Raw genomic sequence first — 23,594 nt, forward strand, 5'->3', positions numbered from 1 at the left:
GGAAAATTTCATGCACCAAAACTGGCAATAATACTTAATTAAAACGTTCTTTTTCAAAATAACTTCAGTAGTATTAATGTTTGCAGGTAAACTATAGGACACTATTATTTGCCAAAACTATGACTAAGGGGAAATAATTAAATTAATCAACATAGTTAATCACACAAAATATCATACCTGTCTTTCTACAGTTGGGGGAGAAAATTCAGCGATTTTCTTCATGTCCATGGAAGCATTCTGGCTCTTTCTGTTACCAGCTTTGTTTGATAGTCCATTCTTCAATTTCTTATGAGATTCATCTGATGGGGACTGCTCCATGACAAGCTTACTATTTTTTTTCCTACCACTGCTGCTATGCCGGTTTCCAACCTCTTTCCCTTGAGAGCCTTCAGCAATAGCACCTGCAGAGGACTCCAATTTCTCATCAATGCCAGCTGCTGTCAACACAGCCCCAGAATCAATTGCCAGAATCGCTTCCTCAATTGATTGCTTTGTTTCCAGCTTAGCTTGCTGCTGATGATCCAAGACATGACCTCTGGACTGCCTCAGTTCAAGAGCTTCAATCTGCTGAAGCTTCTTCTTCAGAGCTCTTAACTGCTTCACAACAGCTTGGTCTACTTCACTCTCCTGATGAAAAAAACCCTCAGGTGCCCTCTTCATATCAGCACTTGCCCTACTTGGCTCTGAAAAGGAAAGAGCGCGCATCCGGGAAATGAAACCAGTATCACATTCATCCTCCTCACTGTCCACAACTGCTGGAAACACAGCAGTAGGAGTTGGAAGGAGTCTGTGACTCCATGGCTGAGACGATGCTGTATCTAGAGCTTTCTCCACCTCTGCCAGTAAAGTTGGAGTCACATGTGCGAATGCCATAGGAGATATTGTAAGTAGATAGTCCAGGTTGTGCAAGACCAGATCCTGTGGCACAAACACCAAAAGGGCCTGTGAGTTACCTACCAAAATACCTTATGTTTTTCAGTTAAAGATCCTTCAAAGCAACAGTCACATAAAGAAAACTAACCTCGCAATGCTTTCTCAGTTTAGAAGCCCCTAAAGAGTCTGCAACTTCAAGAAGTTGCAATGCATTCTTTGGCTCCACCACATGCTGCGAAATCACATTTTCACAAAGCTCTTTCAAACTAGGAGCCTCACATGGCAGCCTCACTGCCTCAGAGCAAGACTTGCTCTTCACAAAGAAGTCAATCCCCAGCTCATCAAAGTCAATATCTTCATCAGCATCCTCTAGATCCCTATAAAGGTTGTTGACTGGAGGACATAACTGTGTGGCAGACTGAGGTGGGAATTTTGGTATGTACACAGCAGCTATTGCCAAAGAGTGATTTTCACCAACAGACACATGAGTGGCATGTTTTAGGCCATGTACACGAAATGGGGCAGGTGGCATATCTACTTTTGTCTTCTCTCCATCCCATGCATAGATATCACCAACTGCTGTGACGATTGCAGTCCGGTACTTGCCTGCTGCAACCGCAAGAGCGTGATGCCCAGCCATGGACATGAGCTGAAAATCCACCATACAGCTTACATTTTAGAGAAATCATTCAACATTATCCGGCCAATCAACTACAAACTAGGGTTTTATAACAGCACCACCCTACCTGGTGACAACGAAGATGGGGATCAGCAGAAACCCAGTAAAAAATAAGTCCATCTTCTGAAACAGCAGTGCTATGTGTTGTTCCAGCAGCTACAGCAACGATATGAAGACGCTCTGCTTGATGGAACTTCAAAGGAGTATTGCCAGCCTTTTTTGTGCTTCTTGTGATAGACACACGCCTTGGCATCACCATTTTGAAGCCCCAGGTAAAGACCTAACAAATGATGAGAGGAGGGTCACCATGTTACAGACAACCATAAACCTACTTAGGAACACATAAGGAAGACAAAATGGACAAAATCCCCATTAGGAATGAAATGCCCACTCACCTCTCCTTCCAAACCAAGAACCACCGTATGATACTTAGCTGCTGACACGGCATAGAATTTCTTCCCTTTCAGATACTCCACAGCACGAGGTATATGATTGGAAGCAGAATTTGAGGTACCATAACCTAGTTGCCCTTCTCTATTGCACCCCCATGTAAAGATCTCTCCAGCATCAGTTAAAACTGTGCTATGCTTATTAGCTGCTGCAGCTGCCACTACTCTTGCCTTCAGAGTAGTTACCCTGCGGGGTGTTGGCTGTGTATCGACCGAAGTATAGCCAAGTTGACCCTCTGACAAAAACCACACCATTAAGAGCAGGTGTCAGACAAACAGTACAAGGTCAAAACATATTAGCATGAAATGTCTGACTTCTATGCACATACCAGGATGAACAAGATTTTGCATTCTTAGCCTATTAAGTCCATCAAGCTTCCTTAAGGTTTTTGAATGGTAAACCTAGATGCAAGGCTTGATGAACTTCCAGGTTTAGATGGACAAGAATCTTCAAAAATAGATTGAAAGTCTCGAAAAACATGGCAAGTGCACACCGGCTTGGCTTCCTCAACTTTCTAAAATGATAACCATACACAAACCGAAATTCAATGTAGCTGGCCAAGCATCTACAACAGCCTAGGGTTGAAAGAATTTTTCATCCTCCTCCTTGTTACATCATATTAGATACATGTGACCAGGATGTGATGCTACTGTACAAACCATCTCTATCACCATGTAGCATGAGCCCCACACCAATGGCAGGAGTGCATGTTATTCAAGCACACCCATAGTCCATTCTTCACAGATTTTTAGCCAATTAGAGGCCTCTAGACCAGCTTTTTGCTGGCATGTAATACAGATACCTGCTCATTCACCAAAGGTGCAAACAAATCGCTGTACAGATGAACGCAAAAGCCAAACTCAAGCAAAGACCAAAAGCCCAGTGTAATAATATAGATCAAAGGTCAATGCTGGGACACCAAAAGGTGTCTAGATACCAAGGAAGCGCACAAATATCTAAGCATCACTCCCACATTCAATTTGCCAACCTATTGCACAGCAATCCTCTCTAAAGGAAAAAGTATTTTCATGTCTGCTTACCCCTGTTTGAGCCCCATGTAAAAACCTCACCACCTTCTGTAGCCACAAGCGAATGGTGTTTAGCCACAGCAATAATCCTAACCCTGCGGTTGCCTAGTCCAAAAGATACTAGCTGAGGTGTGATGACTGCAACTTGGCCACTGTCCAAAATGGAAAAGGTGGTATCATTGATAGATGCCAACTCATCTGAAGCCACCTGATAAATCTTGAAAGCATAGCACTCTTTAAAAGGTTTAAAAATTTTATGAAACTCCTTAGGTGCAAACCTGTGTATATCAAAGTCAAAGTGCCCCAACCGCCCTCCCCTTCCAAAACCCCAAGAATAGAGTTTCCCATCTGCAGTTGCTGCCACACTATGAAACTTTGCAGCAGCTATGGCAGTCACATTTAATCCTTGGAGAGCATCCAGCCTGCATGGCAGCCTGTGAATCCCCGCGGTTCCAGTACCAAGCTGATAATTTGCACCATTACCCCAGCTGAAAACCTCCGTACCACCTGCATGTGTCCTCAAATGACACAGAACTATTGAGTCACTTAACTGCACTAAAGTCTTACCATTATAAGATAGCTGATCTTACTTAATTGTCAAAATCCAGAACCTCTTTATTGATATCTACCCTAATGAAAAATAAAATAAGAACCCACCTGCATTTCTCAAATCATCAATGACTTGTTTCACTGGACCAGAAACGAGATCTACAGGTGTTCGGCCCTTGGAATCTTCTAATAGTAGATTAGCACCTGCTTCAATCAGGACTCCTGCAACCGCCAAGTGACCAAAGTGGAGAGCCCTGTGCAGGCTACTCCAGCCTGATTCCCCATCCTGCTTTGTAGGCAAACAAGGATGTGAGCAGAGAACAATAACATAAACTTGTATCTATCTTTTACAAAAAGGAACATTGTAAAGCATTCCCTCTGTTGATATCACACCACATTATAATTTCCTCAATACCAAGTAGAATGAGCTGAGAGGCTTAAGATTGAGGTAGAGGAGTGACCTTATCTAAGGCCACCCCCACAACTGCAAATAGGGCTGACAGGTTAATGACACCCTTCCCGAATCCCCAAGAAGAAGCTGACTGTGTACTGAAACCAGCAGGTCCCTATGACTGGTAGATCAGCAAACCCAGAGGACTGCAGGTCTTGGAATCCAAATTAACCATCATTGAGGAACGTAGAACACCCCCACAACTGCAAATAGGGCTGACAGGTTAATGACACCCTTCCCGAATCCCGAAGAAGAAGCTGACTGCATGTACTGAAACACAGCAGGTCCCTATGACTGGTAGATCAGCAAACTCACAGGGCTGCATGGCTTGCAATCCAAATGAAACATCAAGGAACATAGAACCACCCCCCCCCCCCCTTCAAAAAAAAAATGATGAAGCAAATCTCATCCACAGTTGGAGTCCCAGGCTGTTTGTACAACCTTATTATAACAAGAGGCATACAATAAATAAAGCTCAAAGCATTAATTCCAAAATTCTAGCACCCCCCTCAATGTCCACGCATCATTGGTCTACCTTGAGTAACAATATTTCAAACCTGTTTTCAGCAATTCCTATCCTTTGTCCACCAAGCAGCATATCGAATGTGGACCCCCCTCAAACTACAGATCATGATGTTGACACAACTCATCAGCACTAAACACTCCATCCCAAAACATTATCATAGCTAAGTTCACCCCTCATCCCCATACACATTGATGCATCTTTTCATTGGTTACCCACATGAGAGAGAGCAGAAAGAAGAAAAGAATCATGACTTGCCAAATTACCTCCTCGCTGTGATAATGATTGTTTGTATACACAGACCCATTGACACTTTAAAAATCACTCCTAGGTGCCCCCAGAAGATTGTGTGGACAGTCCTCCGTGCCAAAAATTTAGGGATTAGTAATCATGGGTTTAACAAGAGTGATTAAGCAAGAGGGCACGAGATAAACTGGAAAGATTAGGCAACTCATAACATTATGACAATGGTCCTTTAATAGGAGAGACCCCTTTTTACAAGGTGTAAACATATGCGGCAACCACATATGCCACCTGTCAAACCATGATGCCAAGTGTCCTGAAACCAATCCCGTCAAATGGGAATAGACTCCATTGGACACCCATACGCGTAATAGCACAACTTTAAATATCACAAATTGAATGGACAACTTAATAACAACTGAAAATCGAAATGAAATGAAATGTTGATCAATGGACACCAGCACTGGGGCCAGAAGGGGCCGACCCCCCCCTCAATATATGATATATTATTGGGAGTATTTAAAAGATACAATGCTCCATGGGTTCAAAGAACCAGATGATGTCCATGTACAACTGGGATGAATACAGTACCAAACAAGAGACTCGAAGTAGACGTTCGAAGGAGAGCAGTCCACTTGAGTAATCTAGTCTCTACGGTCCTGTGCCTTCACTGGAATCCGCAGAGAGTGCCCCACTGGTGTTCCAGGACCACGCACAAACAGGCACCATTTAAATGATTGAATTCAAAATGTCACGGGAATTCCTCTTTGACCGTGGTTCTCCAGAAGCTTGGACTTCCCGGCACCGAACGGGTGTTAGCAGTAGATAGAATCCTTTATCAGATTTACAACAAAATCCTTTACTTAAATCTCAAATCCACTTTTTTTTTTTTTTCCGAGAAAAGATCCTTTCATTAGTTAAGTAAAAAACGCCCGTAGGGCTACAAAAGAGATCTCTCCTGCTCCTAACAGAGAGAAGAGCAGTGAATACATCATGGCAGCCCGGGAGACTCTCCCTAGGTGCTGCAAAATACAAGCATCAGTCTAAAGGACTGAGCGGCTAAATCATACAATGGGGGGGGGAAAGAGCCAAACAGGTGGCCTGTAGTGCCAACGGGGGGATCCCGTGTGTAGGGTGTAGAACGGGCCGCAGCGCCAAGTGGTATGAAAGGCCTGGCGCCAATCTCAAATCCACTTACTTGTAGCTTGCTAGTGTAAGACAAATACCCGATGCATCAAAGTGCAGCTACTAGAGATGGACACCAGGGCACAGCAGCCTACTGGCGAGAAGAAAAAGGGCGTAACGGCCGGTGCAGCTACTTGTGGAGGAGAGCGTAGGGTGTGCAGCCGCTTGTAGTCGCCCGTGGAGAGGAGGCACAGCCGCCTGCAGAAGACAGGCGCAGCCGCCTGTGGCCGTGTGTGGAAGAGTGACGCAGCCACCTGCTAAGGAGGAGGAGGAGGCGCAGCCGCCTGCAAGGGGAGGAGGAGGAGGTTCAGCCGCCTGCAAGGAGAGCGCAGCCGCCTGCAAGGGCCGCCTGAGGAGGAGGGAGTGCACAGTCGCCTGAGGGTGGCGCAACCGCCTATAAGGGCAGAAGACACCTGGCTGCAGCCGCCTGTGGAGTGGCGCAGCCGCCTATGGAAAACGCCGCCCCCTGCAGAGGGAAGGCGCAGCCACTTGTGTAGAGAGAGCAGCTGTCTAGAGAGGAGAGGCGCAGCAACCTGCAGAGTGGAGGTGCAGCCACCTGAGGGCAAACGGAGAAGAGATGATCGCCTCCTGTGTTCTCCAAGCGGGTGAGGTGGTCGCTCTTTTGTAGATGTTGCAGAGAGAGCACACGACCACAACTGGCCGGCTCCCCTAGCTTGCATGGGGGCGGCCAGTTTCAAGGTGGGGTGTGGGTAGGTGGCCATGCACCCACCCCCACACATAAAGGGTTAAGAGAGGGGTTTCCCTCCCCACCTTGGCCCATACGTGGGTGCCCATAATGGGTGCCCACTCTTAAATGAATGTGAACTTACAACCTTATAAAAATAAAGGTTAGAAAGAAAGCTATTAAACAAACAAGTGCAATACACTTACCACCTGTTCACACGCAACAAAACTCGTCAGAAGACAGAGCTAACTTCACGACTCACTGGCAGGCGTCCCCGCTCAGTAAGTGGCACGTCAAACAGGCAAACACAAGAATACAAGTCATGCGAAAACAGTTCCAAACATGCAAAACATGAATGCATGTGCAAATAGTATCATGGACATATCTCCCGTTCATGGAACAAGTACAAAACATATGTCGGGCACAATGATGGCATGACAGAGAAACATATATCCCGGTCTTCCTATGGAGTGACAGTCCCATAGGTAAGACACAGATCCAGGCACGAGCCTCCCTATGGAGTGACAGTCCCATAGGCAAGACACGGCACAAATACTGGCTCTTCCATGGCGTGATAATCCCATGGATAGAACACAGTCCAAGTCATACACGGGTGGCACCAGTCTGGCTCCCGTCCATGTTATGCAAAAATACTGGTCCCTTCACATGAGACACCGGCCTAGCCTCAAGTGAACGAGACACCAATCTGGAGATGGACCAAATGGTCGGTCAATTGGTGACATCCCCCCGGGCTTCTAAAGAGTTGTCCTCAACTGAAAAGCCTCAAGATATGCCTGCAACAACTGTGGGTAGTCAATAAAATAATCCTCATTTACCCACTTTGCATCAATGGGCAAATAATTTTTGAACTTCACAAGGTATCTCCTGGAAAGCTTTCCTGCAGGTAGCTTTCGCTCCTTGTGAAAGACAATCTGTTCTGGCTGGAGGATCTCCTCAAGCTCATCAATCTCTAGCGGATCTTCTGTGACAGGCTCGTCAGGATCGGGCCCCACATATTTCCGGAAAAGACTCATATGAAATGCATTGTGAATCTTCCAATGACTAGGTAAAGCAAGCCTGTATGACACTTCATTGATCTTTTGCATCACCTTAAAGGATCCATAGTAGCGAGGAGAAAGCTTAGGATATGATCCTTCTCGTCCTGGCCTCTTCCGAAGCCTAGCTTTCTCAAATTTCAGCAAAACCCAATCACCTTCTTTGACTTGCATGTCCCGTCTATGCTTGTCAGCAACCATTTTATGCTTATCTTGTGATCTTGCAATGGCTGTCCGTACCTGAGCAAAGGCTACATCCAAGTCACGAACATACTCATCAGCTGCAAAAATCTCATCCTTTGTACAAAGGATGGGTGGCAATACCACTCTGCCATAAATAATCCCAAACGAGGCCTTTCCCGTGGAGGCATGGATTGTATTGTTGTAGGCAAACTCAATAAGTGGAAGATACTTCTCCCATGCAGTCTTTTGATCTGCTACATAACACTTCAACAAATCCAATATGGCTGAATTTGCAGCTTCACTTTGGCCATCCGTTTGGGGATGATAAGTTGATGAAAACTCAAGTTTAGTGTCCATATTATCAAATAAAGCCCTCCAAAAGAGGCTCGTAGTCCTCGGATCTCTATCCCCAACAATGGATTTAGGCATACCATGATGTTTGAAAATATTAGCAAGAAAAAGCTTTACCATATAATCAACTTTAATGGTTTTCTTGACGGCCAAGAAATGAGCTTGCTTGCTAAACCTGTCCACAATGGTCCAAATGGCATCATTCCCATTCTGGGATCTAGGCAAGTCCATAATAAAATCCATGGTAATACTTCCCCAAGGTTGTGAGGGAATAGGCAATGGCTAAAGCAAACCTGGAGGTTTTTGCTTGTCAAATTTCACGTTTTGGCAAGTAATACATGCACGTACATATGCCTCAATGTCTTTATGCATGCTTGGCCAAAAGAAATATCTCTCAATCATGCGTGTAGTGGGCATGATACCTCTATGACCAGCATAAGGTGGAGCGTGACATTCCTCCATAATCTTTGGATGCAAATCCTTCACCACACATAGGCAGTTATCCTTCATAAGATAACCCTCGTTGATAACATAAGAGACATGTGAGTGACCAACCATCAAATCAGTCCATATATGGCAAAAATCAGCATCCAAATGATACGAATCTCGCATAACAGATAAGTCCCCATGAGAGGCCACTGAAACTGCAGCCATATAAGGCCTCCTGGATAATGCATCTGCCACCACATTTTTCTTTCCCGGAGTATGCACAATCTGAAAATGAAACATGGAAAGAAAGTTTGCTATTCTCATCTGCTTCTCCGAAAGCTTTGTCTGGGATAGAAAGTATATCTCAAGCTTTGATAATCTATCTTGACTACAAATTCAGTCCCAAGAAGATAATGTTTCCATATCTTTAAGGCATGAATTACAGCCAAGAGCTCTTTCTCATAGATATACATATGAAGCTCAGCATCATGCAAACGACGGCTCTCATATGCAACTGCATGCCCTTCTTGATTTAGGACAGTCCCTATACAATCGCCACAAGTATCACATTCTACTACGAATGACCTTTTCAAGTCAGGAACAATTAATATGGGTCCACATATGATAGCATGCTTGAGCTACAAGAAAGCATCCTGTTCTTTTGAAGTCCATTTGAAAGTGGTTTTCTTCTTTGTGAGATCATGTAAAGGGGTGGCTATCATAGCAAAATGCCTTATGAAACGCCTATAATATGAACATAATCCCAGAAAACTACGTACTTGATGTACGTTTTGCAATTCTGGCCAATTCCGAATGGTTTCTATCTTTGCAGGATCCATTGTTACTCCATCCTTGGATACAATGTGACCCAAATAATGTATCTCTGAAAGGAAGAACTCACTTTTCTTGGCATTAATGAAAAGTTTATGCTTCCGCAACTCTTCAAACACTGTGACCAAATGAGTTTTATGTTCCCGCTCATTCTTGGAGAAAACCAAGATGTCATCAAAGAATACACCTGTGAATTTGTGATGGGGTCGGAATATCCTATCCATCATACGATTAAATGTGGCAAGAGTATTGGTGAGACCAAAAGGCATCACCAAAAATTCATATAATCCAAAAGCTGTCATGAATGCAGTTTTATGGACATCTTGTGGCACCACTCGTATTTGGTGATAACCACTCTTCAAATCAAGACGGCTGAAACAAGCCGAACCATCAAGCTTATCCAAAATGTCATCAATACGCGGAATTGGGAATCTATTCTTGATGGTAAGTGAAACCGGCCTCTGATAGAAAACCAGAGTGCGGTAAGAGCTAACACCCGTCCACTTGTAGTCTAGATGAAAAACCAAACACAGATTGGAGCTAGAGTGCCCAAATCTGAATACACAACGACACCTGTTGGCCCCAAAGCTTGGCGCCCCTTGCGGTATTTCTTTATTCAATTAAAATAATATGTATGGCTGAGTACAACTCAAAAACCAGCCAAGAGTTTACACCTGTAGTCCAATCTGACTGCCCACAAATCCTTCTCAGCACAGAGGATCTATGCACACAGATCTGTGTCCTCAAGCAACACACTGTGCCTCCCTCTGATCAGCCAAGTTCACAAAGCAGGCCAGCCATGGGCATACATCTGGCATAACTCTAGAGCTTGATACATTTTCTCAGCTCAACATACATGTGCTGTTCAATCCCTGTCTTAATCTCTTGTCAATCTGCTATACTCCTCCTCTCACAAGGAGCCAGATAACACATACCTGTAGCAGACATCAAGCAATAGAAAGAGAGATGGATGAACAGAGTCAAGGCTTACCAAGTTCAGCTCGTGAAACAACTCTGGAGGAAGCAACAGCACCAATCTGTGCCTGCAGGCACTTGAACCCACAATCCTGCTTCACACATGTGCTTGCACTTGCCTGTATCTTCCTCCTGATGCTCACTCCTATGCTGTCCTTGAAAGTACAGATCTGAAAATCAGCACTGTACTTGATTGTACCGCCTTGGGATGCGTGCCAGGCGTTGTACTTGCAAAAACAGCCTGCTGTCCACTTCTGTACCAGCCTGAATCAGAGTACACAGGCCTGTCCAGCACCTGTCTACACCACCTGCAGCACTTGTACCTTCCGTACCAGGCTGCCCGTACACTGTACGGCAGCCGTACCAGGTGTACCTGCTGAAAAACCAACTGTGCAGCCTGCACAGGCCTTCTGCGCAGCCCAACAGTAGCTGTCCTGTGCGCCGCCAGCAGTAGAGGAGAAAGAGAGAGAGAGAGAGAGTGTCCAGCACTGGCCGTACAGTGCTGTACGGCTGGTTCCTTCAGAAAAACAGCAGCACCCTGCAGCAAAACAGCCGCCTTCTCCTCCTCTTCAGCTTTCCCACGATGGAACTCAAGCGCATGAAGGAAGGCTCCACTTTTACTACACGACTCCCCAAAAAGAGAGGAGAGAGAGTGTAGAGAGAGAAAACCTCCTTTCCAAGTTAATCCCTAGGGCCCCAACTTAATAAGTTCCCTAGGGCCACTAAGGCCTAGGGGCAACTTTAATAAACATTAAAAGTTAATGTTTTAATGTTCCCCCTTCACACCTAGGGTTGTCCACACATCTTAATCACTGTCCGGGCACCCCCCATGTGAATCATATAATATTCTGACTCTGCAACCACCATGCCCACACTTGTCCTGCTCCATTTTCACAGGGCCATGACATACCCCCCTCTTGAAAGATGGCAAGCGTCCTCGATTGCATTCTGGTGATGCATCAAAATATCCAAAGTGAAATATACAATATGGCAAGATCAGCGTCCCAATCTCTCTGAGCCATACACATGTATCATCATTCACTGCAATCCAATGGCATAGTAATAGTCCAAGTTGTATACCACTGTGAACCATACATATCCAGAAAAATCTCCATGTGACTAGTACACATATATCATAGAAGTCCCATAAACAGATGTACTGTCAGCCTCAGTACCTTCGGATGAGATAAAATCTGCACCAAGCGACCTCTAGATGTCATCTGAGCCTGTCTGTATCAAGGGAGTGGAGGTGCTACCCCCCTCTTGAGCATCAGGTAATGCTCCAGACCCATGCTCTGCTGAACCTGAATGAGCCACAATAAGAGTCGGCTCTAACTCAAAGGCATCGAGATAAAGCTGCAAAACCTGAGGTGAATCTGTTAAGTCACCTTCCTCCATCCACTTCGCATCCATCGGTGAATAGTTCTTGAACTTCACAAGATAGCGACGGGAAACTTTACCTCGTACCTTCCTTTCTTTATGTGCCAGTATCTGCTCTGGAATCAGAACCTCATCAAGTTCCTCAACTTCCGGCTGAGCCTCATCTGATACATCCTCAGGCACATCCCCACGGAAAGGTCTAAGAAGACTCGCGTGAAAAGCATTGTGAATCCTCCAGTGATCTGGTAACTTCAATCGATAGGTTACCTCACCAATCTTTTCCAAAACCTGAAAAGGCCCATAATATCTCATGCTCAACTTAGGGAATAAGCGCTCTTTACCCTTCATCTTCTTGAGTCTAGCCTTTTCAAAGCGCAAAAGAACCCAATCACCCAATGCAAACTGTAAATCACGTCTGTGACGGTCTGCGGCTTTCTTTTGCTTCTGCTGAGTTTTCTGGAGGGCCAACTTAACTCTCCGATAAGCTTCATCCAAGCTCTCCACATACTGATCAGCCTCAAAGATCTTATCCTTTGTATGCAAAATGGGTGGTACCTTCTTCCCTCCTTCGACAATCTCAAAAGGCGCCTTGCCTGTCGAGCTATGTACAGTGTTGTTATATGCAAACTCCACTAAAGGAAGATACTTTTCCCATTGTTGCTTGTGCTCTGACACATAACACTTGAGAAGATCCAACACTGTAGAGTTAGCCTCTTCTGACTGACCATCTGTCTGTGGATGAAATGACGATGAAAACTTGAGAGTTGTACCCATGTTGTCAAACAACCCTCTCCAAAACAAACTCGTCATCCGTGGATCACGGTCACTAATGATAGACGTAGGCAAGCCATGATACTTGAAGATGTTCGCCATGAACAACTTCACCATATGATCCACTTTAATGGTCTTCCTCACGGGAATGAAATGTGCCTGCTTACTGAACCTGCATATGATAGTCCAGATGCCATCATTTCCCGTTTGTGTCCGTGGAAGATCAAATACAAAATCCATGGCAATGCTCTCCCAAGGTCTATCCGGAATAGGTAAAGGCTGTAATAACCCTGGTGTCTTTTGACGGTCAAACTTTACCTTCTGACATACGATGCATTGCCTCACAAAGGCATCAACATCTCTTCTCAAGGTTGGCCAATAAAAGAAAGTCTCCACTGCTTTGACCGTGGCGTCAATACCTCTATGACCTGCATACGGTGGAGCATGACTTTCAATCATAACCTTGAGTCGCAATGGCCTGGTAACACACAGTCTGCCATGCATCAATAAAAACCCATCTCTGAGAGTGTAATGCTCATGCCGCTGACCCTCAGACATCTGATCATACAACCTTTCAAAATCCTCATCATGGGCATACTGCTCTTTCATTTCATCAAGCTCATGATGATAAGCAAGTGAAACTGCAGAGACCTGTGGCTTGCGTGACAAAGCATCTGCCACTACATTCTTTTTGCCTTCCACATGCACAATCTGAAAGTGAAACATTGACAAAAAGTTTGCCCAACGCATATGCTTCTCTGAAAGCTTAGTCTGCGTGAGGAAATAACGCAAGGTTTGATGATCTGTCTGCACAGTAAAATCAGCCCCAAGCAAGTAGTGTTTCCATGTAGAAAGAGCATGAATTACTGCCAACATCTCTTTCTCATATACCTGTAAATGCTTCTCGGCATCTTGCAAAACTCTACTCTCATAGGCTATCACATGTCCCTCTTGCATGAGAACTGCACCAATGCTACTTCCACATGCATCACACTGGACAACAAAAGCCTTTCGGAGGTCCGGTAACACCAATACTGGGTCCGAAGTAAGCTTTTCTTTGAGCTTTTTGAATGCTGTAATTTCCCGATCAGCCCATCTAAACGGAGTTGCTTTCTTCGTCAAAGCATGAAGAGGCGAAGCAATTTCAGCAAAGTGCCGTATGTAACGCCTGTAATAGGAACACAATCCTAGAAAGCTGCGTACATCATGCACGGTCCTCAAAGCTGGCCAATTAAGTATTGCTTCTACCTTTGCTGGATCCATACGGACTCCATGACCAGACACAATATGCCCCAAGAAATGTATATCCTGCAAGAAAAACTCACTCTTCTTGCCATTAACCACCAACCTATGGTTTCTGAGTTCTGCAAACACAATGGCCAAATGCCTTCTATGCTCTTCCTCATTTTGTGAATGCACAATCATATCATCAAAGAATGTGCCCACAAACTCTCTATGAGGTCTGAAAATCCTGTCCATCATTCTGTTAAATGTGGCAGGCGCATTCGTCAAACCAAAGGGCATAACCAAGAACTCATACAACCCAAATGTGGTTCGGAATGCTGTCTTATGCACATCCTCGGGTCTAATGCGTATCTGATGATACCCGCTTTTCAAGTCAATACGACTAAAAACTGTGGAGCCCTGTAAGCGGTCCAAGATGTCATCGATCCTCGGTATGGGGAATCGATTCTTGATGGTATTCTTATTCAGCGCCCTGTAATCTATACACATGCGCCAAGAACCATCCTTCTTCTGCACTAAGAGCACAGGTGAGCAAAAGGGTGATGAGCTAGGCTGAATCAACCCCTTATTCAATAGCTCCTGCACCTGACTCATAATCTCTTCCTGTTGGGCTGCACTAACACGATACGGCGGTCTATTCGGTGGAGTACTACCAGGTATCAGATCTATGGCATGATCTTCTGGCCTCTCAGGAGGTAATTCTCCTGGCAATGACTCGGAAAAACAATCTTGAAACCCACTTAAGAAATCAGCCCTGTCCTTATCTAACATTGACAAAGTAGACTTAGACTCATCATCTTGTGCATCCTTTACATAAATCAAGTACGCGGAAAGATGCTTTTTCATTACTGATGAAATCGCCGAAGCGGATACAATAGGAACAGATTCCCCTTTGAGTTTTACATCCAATACATGCTCTTTCCCTCTATGAGTCAGAGTAATTTTCCTGTTGTAAGTATCCACCACCGCATGTACCCTGTGGCACCATGGCATCCCCAACAAAACATCACAGCCATCCAAAGGCATGATGAAGAACTCCTCGCTGTCCACATAACCCTGCAAGTGAAGCCGAAGCTTCCCAATAATAGGAGTAACGGGTTCTGCATACCCTGGACAAGCCATATTTGCCTCATGTAACGGCCCCATCTCCTCTGCGCGAATCCCCAATCGGCCAGCCAAATCTGGTGAAATGAAGTTGGCTCTAGCACCTGTGTCAAAGAAGATCAAAGCATTCTGATCTCTCACTTTGCCCCATGCCCTGCACAACTCTGTAGCTTCACCACCTAGCTGCTCCCCCACAAGATCAGGAACTAAGCCTGCAGAAGGCTTTGGTTTCTTTGGCTTGGGCTCTCCTTTATTGTCAGGATCCTTCTTGGACGTTCTTTTGGGACAATTGAATGACATATGCCCCTCTTCAGTACAGTAAAAACACTTTTGAGCATCTCTCAAAGCCTGTCTTTCCTCAGAAGTCCTTTTGGGCATTGGCAACTTCTTATACTTTGTCGCTGTAGACCCTTTAGCATCACGAGAAGCATGCCCAAATGTTTCAGCTTTCTTGCCCAATTTCTTACTGCCTTTAAATCCAGATGAACCACCTGTGAGTAACGCATTAGCTGTCATAGCATTTTCAATCATCTGTGACATGTTCGTTACTCTCGTCTTTATACAGTAATCTCGTACCTCCTTGGGCAGCCCACAACAATACTTCTCAACCTGCTCAGATAATGGCACGGCACGATAAGAAGTCACTGGGAGTAAAGCTTCCCAAAACTTCTTGTTATAATCCTCCAAACTATCACACTTTGAAGCATCCAGCTTGTGCCATGCTGTCATAACATCCACCTCAAATGTAGATGTGAGCCATACGGAAGAGAAAACCTGTTTGAATTGGACCCATGTGGTGGGTGCTATGCCCTGCAAAAGAAGAGTAGACCACCACTGCAAAGCATTGCCCTTGAGAAAAGTGGCAGCTTTCCTCACCTTTGAGGACTCTGTGTAATTCCCACCAGAAAAAGCAGCATCAAACTGCTGTAAAAAGGTAAGTGCCTTCAATTTATCCTTGGCCCCACTGAAAGTGTCAAACTTCACTGCAGCTCCCCCTTCCTTGTAATCCTTCGCCTTGCCCATAGGCGTTAGATTATCATATGGAAGTGGTTTCGTGAGATTGCTGCCCCCAACATTCGTACCCATCATTGGGTCAACATTTCCCATTCCAACACCAGGCATACCATACATCCCAGCCATGTTTCCATACATTCCATGCTGCATACCTGGCTGCATGCCACCAAACATATTGCCTTGCATCCCAGGTTGCATGCTTCCAAACACATTTCCTTGCATACCGGACTGCATACCACCATACATATTCCCTTGCATGCCAGGCTGAAAATTGGCTCCAAAAGGCCCATACATACCCATGCCTCCCTGAGGATAACCCCCAGTCATGGATTGAAACACTGAGCCACCACCAAAGTACCCTGGATGCATGTTCTGCTGAGGAATAGGTGGCTGTCCATAGAAGGAACTCTGTGGGTTTGCACCAAAAGCATGCTGCATGTTCGGAAACTGTGCAGGAGATGGATCCTGTGGAGTGGTACCACTATGACCATGAGAAAGATTCTTCGAACGAACCTTCTTCTTCTTTTTCTGGGGCTCTGTGCGGGGCTCTGTGCGAGATCTCATAAATTCAGCAAATCTCTCGCTCTGTGTGAGCTGCATAAAAGTATCCATAACACCAGCCAAGCGATCTTTGAACCGAGCATCATCATCCTCTTTACTATGCACATCTTCTGGCTGTGTTACATCCTCATAAGGCTCAACATCTGCAGCCTGTTCTCCTGCAAAAATATCCTCAGATACATCTCTTTCAGGAGAAGACTCTTGCTCTTCTTCTTCTTGATAGAAGTACTCTTCCTCTGTATCAGACATGATTGCTGAATTTTTCAGCGATGGCTTTCTCCAAAGCAACAACGAGCTCACCCCCTTCAGAAAGTTGATGATTGGTCCCGGCAACGGAACCTTGAAACCGGCCTCTGATAGAAAACCAGAGTGCGGTAAGAGCTAACACCCGTCCACTTGTAGTCTAGATGAAAAACCAAACACAGATTGGAGCTAGAGTGCCCAAATCTGAATACACAACGACACCTGTTGGCCCCAAAGCTTGGCGCCCCTTGCGGTATTTCTTTATTCAATTAAAATAATATGTATGGCTGAGTACAACTCAAAAACCAGCCAAGAGTTTACACCTGTAGTCCAATCTGACTGCCCACAAATCCTTCTCAGCACAGAGGATCTATGCACACAGATCTGTGTCCTCAAGCAACACACTGTGCCTCCCTCTGATCAGCCAAGTTCACAAAGCAGGCCAGCCATGGGCATACATCTGGCATAACTCTAGAGCTTGATACATTTTCTCAGCTCAACATACATGTGCTGTTCAATCCCTGTCTTAATCTCTTGTCAATCTGCTATACTCCTCCTCTCACAAGGAGCCAGATAACACATACCTGTAGCAGACATCAAGCAATAGAAAGAGAGATGGATGAACAGAGTCAAGGCTTACCAAGTTCAGCTCGTGAAACAACTCTGGAGGAAGCAACAGCACCAATCTGTGCCTGCAGGCACTTGAACCCACAATCCTGCTTCACACATGTGCTTGCACTTGCCTGTATCTTCCTCCTGATGCTCACTCCTATGCTGTCCTTGAAAGTACAGATCTGAAAATCAGCACTGTACTTGATTGTACCGCCTTGGGATGCGTGCCAGGCGTTGTACTTGCAAAAACAGCCTGCTGTCCACTTCTGTACCAGCCTGAATCAGAGTACACAGGCCTGTCCAGCACCTGTCTACACCACCTGCAGCACTTGTACCTTCCGTACCAGGCTGCCCGTACACTGTACGGCAGCCGTACCAGGTGTACCTGCTGAAAAACCAACTGTGCAGCCTGCACAGGCCTTCTGCGCAGCCCAACAGTAGCTGTCCTGTGCGCCGCCAGCAGTAGAGGAGAAAGAGAGAGAGAGAGAGTGTCCAGCACTGGCCGTACAGTGCTGTACGGCTGGTTCCTTCAGAAAAACAGCAGCACCCTGCAGCAAAACAGCCGCCTTCTCCTCCTCTTCAGCTTTCCCACGATGGAACTCAAGCGCATGAAGGAAGGCTCCACTTTTACTACACGACTCCCCAAAAAGAGAGGAGAGAGAGTGTAGAGAGAGAAAACCTCCTTTCCAAGTTAATCCCTAGGGCCCCAACTTAATAAGTTCCCTAGGGCCACTAAGGCCTAGGGGCAACTTTAATAAACATTAAAAGTTAATGTTTTAATGTTCCCCCTTCACACCTAGGGTTGTCCACACATCTTAATCACTGTCCGGGCACCCCCCATGTGAATCATATAATATTCTGACTCTGCAACCACCATGCCCACACTTGTCCTGCTCCATTTTCACAGGGCCATGACAGTAAGCTTATTTAAAGCTCTATAGTCCACACACATGATGGGAGAATTAGGGTTAGGTTAATGTGGGAGACATACACAGAGAAGCAAGGGAGAGAGAGAGAGAGAGTTGTGGGGATAAGTCAACTCATGAGGCATGAGTGTGTGACTCCCCTATCACACATGTATATTGCACTAGTACACATAGTGCACTTAGTACATTAAAAGTACTAAGTGTACTATGTACTATAACTTATGGGCTTGTACACACTATAAGGGTGGGCATAACGCCTTTACCCCAACAACCTCCCACTTAAAGGCAAAGTGCCCTTAAATGAAAGAAAAGAAAAAATCAGCATGTACATGATAATATACAAGGCCAAATCAAGGCTGAAACTGGCCTCATCCAATGCCCATCAAGTGTCTGCAATGAGCAAACCGCTCCGGAGGCAAACTCTTTGTCAACAGATCAGCCGGGTTGTCATCCGTATGAATCTTAACAAGCTGAATTTGCTTGTTCTCTATCACCTCTCTGATGAAGTGATACTTCACATCCACATGCTTCGTCTTTGCATGAAAGACAGGGTTCTTTGCCCAACTGGATGGCACTCTGACTGTCACAATGCAACAATGGAATATCCCCTGTATAACCCAAATCAACCACTAACCGAGATAGCCATAATGCCTCCTTGCAAGCCTCTGTGGCTGCAATATACTCGGCCTCTGTAGTAGATAAGGCTGTGCACTTCTGCATCCTGGATATCCATGACACAGCACCTCCTGTGAATGTAAACACATAACCGGTAGTAGACTTCCGGTTATCTGGATGACCGGCATAATCCGAATCCGTGTAACCATGCACTAATGCATCCTGTTTGCCAAAGCAAATGCACATATCCTGTGTACCCTTCAGGTATCTCATGACACCTTTCACTGCTTCCCAATGCTTCTTTGCCAGGGTTGGCCATGTATCTAGAAACCACTCCCACTGCAAATGCAATGTCCGGCCTAGTAGCAACCATGGCATACATGAGACTGCCACATGCTGAAGCATACGGAATCTTGGCCATATCAGCCCTGTCTCTATCTGACTGTGGGCTGTCCATAGCACTGAGTTTCACATATGGAGGCAAAGGAGTACTAGTCTTCTTCCCCCCGTCCATATTGAACCTCTGCAAGACTTTGCCAATGTATTCCTTCTGAGACAAATACAACACATGCTGATTTCTGTCCCGAAGTATCCGCATACCCAAGATGTGATTTGCATCACCCAAATCCTTCATATCAAAGGTTTGATGCAGCCTCTGCTTCAAGGTATCCATCTCTTTACGAGATTTCCCGGCAATCAACATATCATCAACATACAAGATGAGGATCAATAGACTGCCATCCAAAGCTTTCTTGGTGTACAAGCAGTGATCTATGTCACTTCTCCTGAATTTCTGAGATTTCATGAATGTATCAAATTTATGATACCATTCTCTTGGTGCCTGTTTGAGCCCATAAAGACTCTTTTTCAGCTTGCATACAAGCTTCTCCTTTCCACTCACTGCATAACCCTCTGGCTGCTGCATATATATCTCCTCATGGAGATCACCGTGAAGAAAAGCAATCTTCACATCCATCTGAATCAAGTCCAGATCATCATGCGCAACCAAAGCCAACACAGCTCTAAGTGTGGTCATTTTGACCACTGGAGAGAAGATCTCATCAAAGTCCACACCATATTCCTGCTTGAAGCCTTTAGCCACTAACCTGGCTTTGTATCTTGGCTTTGCATCTGGTGCAACTTTGAGCCTGTAAACCCACTTGCATGGCAAAACCTTCTTGCCTGCAGGCAAAGGCACTAACTTCCAAGTTCCATTTTTATGCAGAGAATCCATCTCTGACTTCATGGCACGCTCCCATAGAGCCTTGTCTGCCCTCTGTAAAGCCTCCTTGTAACATGAGGGCTCCCCACAGTCAGTGAGCATCAAGTAGTCAACCCCTGGAACAAACCTGTCAGGGGCTCTGGAGGGTCTTGTGGGCCTCCGTACCCAATGACCATCATTTGCAGGTTGCTGTCCAGCCTGCATATCACCCATTGGTGGCTCCTGTTCCATGCCATAAGGCTGAAAAATCATGCCCGGTATCTCCTCTAACTGTGGTATATCCATAGGGATATCTTCTGCCATCTCTGGCTGTCCATTTGGACCATTTTCAGCACCATTTAAGGGCTGGTTTTCCTGCTGTAATGGCTGATTTACAGCCCTTTGTTGTTGTCCATGATGTCCATCATCATCATGTTTTCTATTCATGGGATCCCAAAGTCTATACCCCATTTCACCTCTGTCACCATATCCTAGGAATATGCATTTGTGAGACTTAGGATCAAGTTTGGTGCGCATTTCCCTGCGTATGTGCACGTACGCAACGCAACCAAACACTCTCAAGTGCTTGTATGACGGAGGCTTCCCTGTCCATACTTCCTCTGGCACTTTCCCACCAAGCCTCGTGTTAGGTGACCTATTTATAAGGTGAACGGCTGTCATAACAGCTTCAACCCAAAAACCATGAGGTAATGCAGCATGTGACAACATAGAACGGACCTTCTCCTGTATGGTCCTGTTCATCCTCTCTGCTGTCCCGTTTTGTGGAGGATCATAAGGAGTAGAGAGCTCCCTCTTGATGCCTTTAGCATCACAAAAGTCCTGAAACTGTTTGGACGTGTACTCTCCACCATTGTCGGAACGCAAAGCTTTCAGTGTTTTGCCAGTTTGATTCTCAACAAGAGCAACAAACTTCTGAAACACTGAGAATGTATCACTCTTCAAACGAAGAGGATAGACCCACACCTTGCGTGTGGCATCATCAATAAAAGACACAAAGTATTTTGCCCCTCCCAAAGAAAGCTGAGGCATCTCACATACATCTGTATGCACAAGCTCTAACTGAGCATCTTTCTGTCCAAGAGCTTTCTTGTGGGGGCACTGTAGTTGCCTACCATATATACAATGCTCACAAAACTGAAAACTTGAAAACTTTAGAGAAGGCAAGTAACCCAAACGAGACAATTGCTCCATTCCCTTGACACTCATGTGTCCCAACCGGCTATGCCACATAGAAATTTCCGGCAGCTCGGTTGCATTTACATTAGCATGGTGACAAACACCTGCATGCATAAAGTAAAGAGTGTCCACTTTAGAGCCTCTGGCAACAACCAGTGAGCCCTTACTAATTTTCCACTTTCCACTACCAAATGTGGTAACATAATCAGCATCATCAAGCTGTCCAGTAGAAAGCAGATTCTTCTTGATCTCAGGCACATGCCTAACATCATGGAGCATAAGCTGTGAGCCATCTGAAAACACAAGCCTCACATCACCTCTGCCAAGAATCTTGCATGCATGGTTATCACCCAAATAAACCACTCCTTCATTGCCAGCAGTATACCTGACAAACAAGTCTCTGCAACCTGTGACATGAAAGGAGGCACCTGAATCAATGATCCATGAGTGCATACCATGACCACCTGTAAGAAGTGAATGGGCATCAAGTGAAGAAGTAAATAGAACCTCATCCTCACTGCCACCTGCATGTGACACATTGATTTCTTCAATCTTGACTCCACTTTTGCCCTTTGGCTTTACATCTTTGGCTTCATCTTTCTCTTTGTCTTTGCCTTTTCCCTTTTCCTTTTGATCATTTTTCCATTTGTAGCATTGCTTTTTAATGTGTCCCTTCTTGCCACAATAATGGCATTCCAAATCCTTTTTGGAGCGAGACTTGCTCCTTCCCCTTTCTTGGCTTTTTCCCCTTTGTTGGGATCTCCCACGTGCATTCATTGCATTGGACTTTCCAACAGAGTTGTTTTTCCTGTTCATCTCTTCTTGAAGAAGAGCACCCTCAACATCTGCATATGACAGCATAGCATGCGAATTGCTAGTGGCTGTCCTGAATGTGTCCCAACTCTCTGGCAAAGTGCATAACAGAAAAGTGGCTTTGAACTCATCGTCCATTGCCAACTTTTGATTAATGACCTGGCTGACAATACCATTAAACTCATTTAGATGGGCTGTCATAGACGCCCCTTCCTTCATCTGAAGACCTATGAGTTTCTTCAACCAATACACTTTGCTTGAGGCACTTTGTTGGGCATACAAGTCCTGCAATCTCTGCTACATTCCCCAAGCTGTCTTCTCTTCATGAATGCTGAAAAGTAATGAGTCTGACACAGACAACATGATAGTAGATCTTGCCAGCTCATCCATATCTTCCCACTCTTCAGCAGTAAGAGAAGCGGGCATTACACCCCTTTCTTTGATAGGCTTGTGCTGCTTTTTCTGGAGCAACACATTGTAGCACTGGGTTTGCCAAATATCATAATTATGCGAGCCTTCAAGCTTCTTGATATGAAGCAATGAAGAGCTCTCACCTGTGGTTGCCATAGCAAAATGCAACCTGTCAATCCCTGACTCCCTGCAAGATGTGCAAACACTGCACCAAAAGCACACAAAGTGCTCACAGTTATTCTCCCAAGCTTTATCTCTTACTGCGGAAGCAAGAATGCAACTTTTCTCCCACTTTATGTGATGAAAACACCAAAATCTGGTTGCTGCAGATTTTGGACAGCACCTTAAATGTGCTCTTTTGCCCTTCCAAAGTACTGTACAGCAGTACCAAGTGCTCACCTGTGATGTACCAAACCTGTACCGGCAAGTACAACAGCTGAAATTGAACCTTTTGGTCACTCAAAACAGTGTACAGCCATGCCAAAACTTGCACAAAGCTGTGCCAAATCTGTACCAGCAAGTACAGTAGCAATAAATGCTCTCCTGGCTGTCCAACTGAGTAAAAATCAGACTTTTACAGTCCCGAACACTGCATAAAACAGTCCCGAACAGAAATTGGGCAAAAGTCCCTTGACTGCAAGCTGATTTTTGAGGATTCAAGGCATAAATGTCTTGCCTGCTGCTTTGCCAAGCTCAACAAGCATACAAACTTGAAAAGCCCCTTGATTTAAGATCAATTTCTGATCATACATGGTACATTGACGCACATGAAGGCATCCAGTGTGTTCACGATGCTTTCCCCTGGCCACATATACATCCAAATAATGAAAGCCCCTTGATTTACAGGCACATTGAGTGCTTGTAAGGCATCAACACATTATCCACACCATCAAATGCGATTGCCTGCATGCAAATCAACCAAATCGGCACAAAAGCCCCTTGATTTGCACTGCAATTTGCTGCAATTTTGCCCAAATGTGCGATTTCTCACATCATACAGCATGTATGAGT

At 45.2% G+C, this 23,594-nt stretch overlaps 1 protein-coding gene across 6 annotated transcripts in view; it reads right to left on the bottom strand.

Moving 5' to 3' along the window:
• LOC147642303 (ankyrin repeat family protein / regulator of chromosome condensation (RCC1) family protein) overlaps nt 1-23,594 on the bottom strand; it is a 90,087-nt gene that overhangs the window by 41,724 nt on the left and 24,769 nt on the right. For all 6 annotated transcript variants that reach the window (XR_015266946.1, XR_015266947.1, XM_086804963.1 and 3 more), the window contains exons 3-9: nt 3,688-3,865; nt 3,309-3,537; nt 3,043-3,182; nt 1,948-2,237; nt 1,620-1,832; nt 1,022-1,522; nt 178-918 (exon numbers count right to left, since the gene is read on the bottom strand). Coding sequence is in view for 4 of the 6 variants with exons in the window: in XM_086804963.1 (XP_086661089.1) it covers nt 178-918; nt 1,022-1,522; nt 1,620-1,832; nt 1,948-2,237; nt 3,043-3,182; nt 3,309-3,537; nt 3,688-3,865 (2,292 nt within the window). In the remaining 2 variants the exon portion in view is untranslated. The remainder of the gene's footprint in view (nt 1-177; nt 919-1,021; nt 1,523-1,619; nt 1,833-1,947; nt 2,238-3,042; nt 3,183-3,308; nt 3,538-3,687; nt 3,866-23,594) is intronic.

This window comes from Cibotium barometz, chromosome 1 (assembly GCF_041138505.1).
Source record: "Cibotium barometz isolate CiBa-2024 chromosome 1, ASM4113850v1, whole genome shotgun sequence".
Lineage (NCBI taxonomy): Eukaryota > Viridiplantae > Streptophyta > Polypodiopsida > Cyatheales > Cibotiaceae > Cibotium > Cibotium barometz.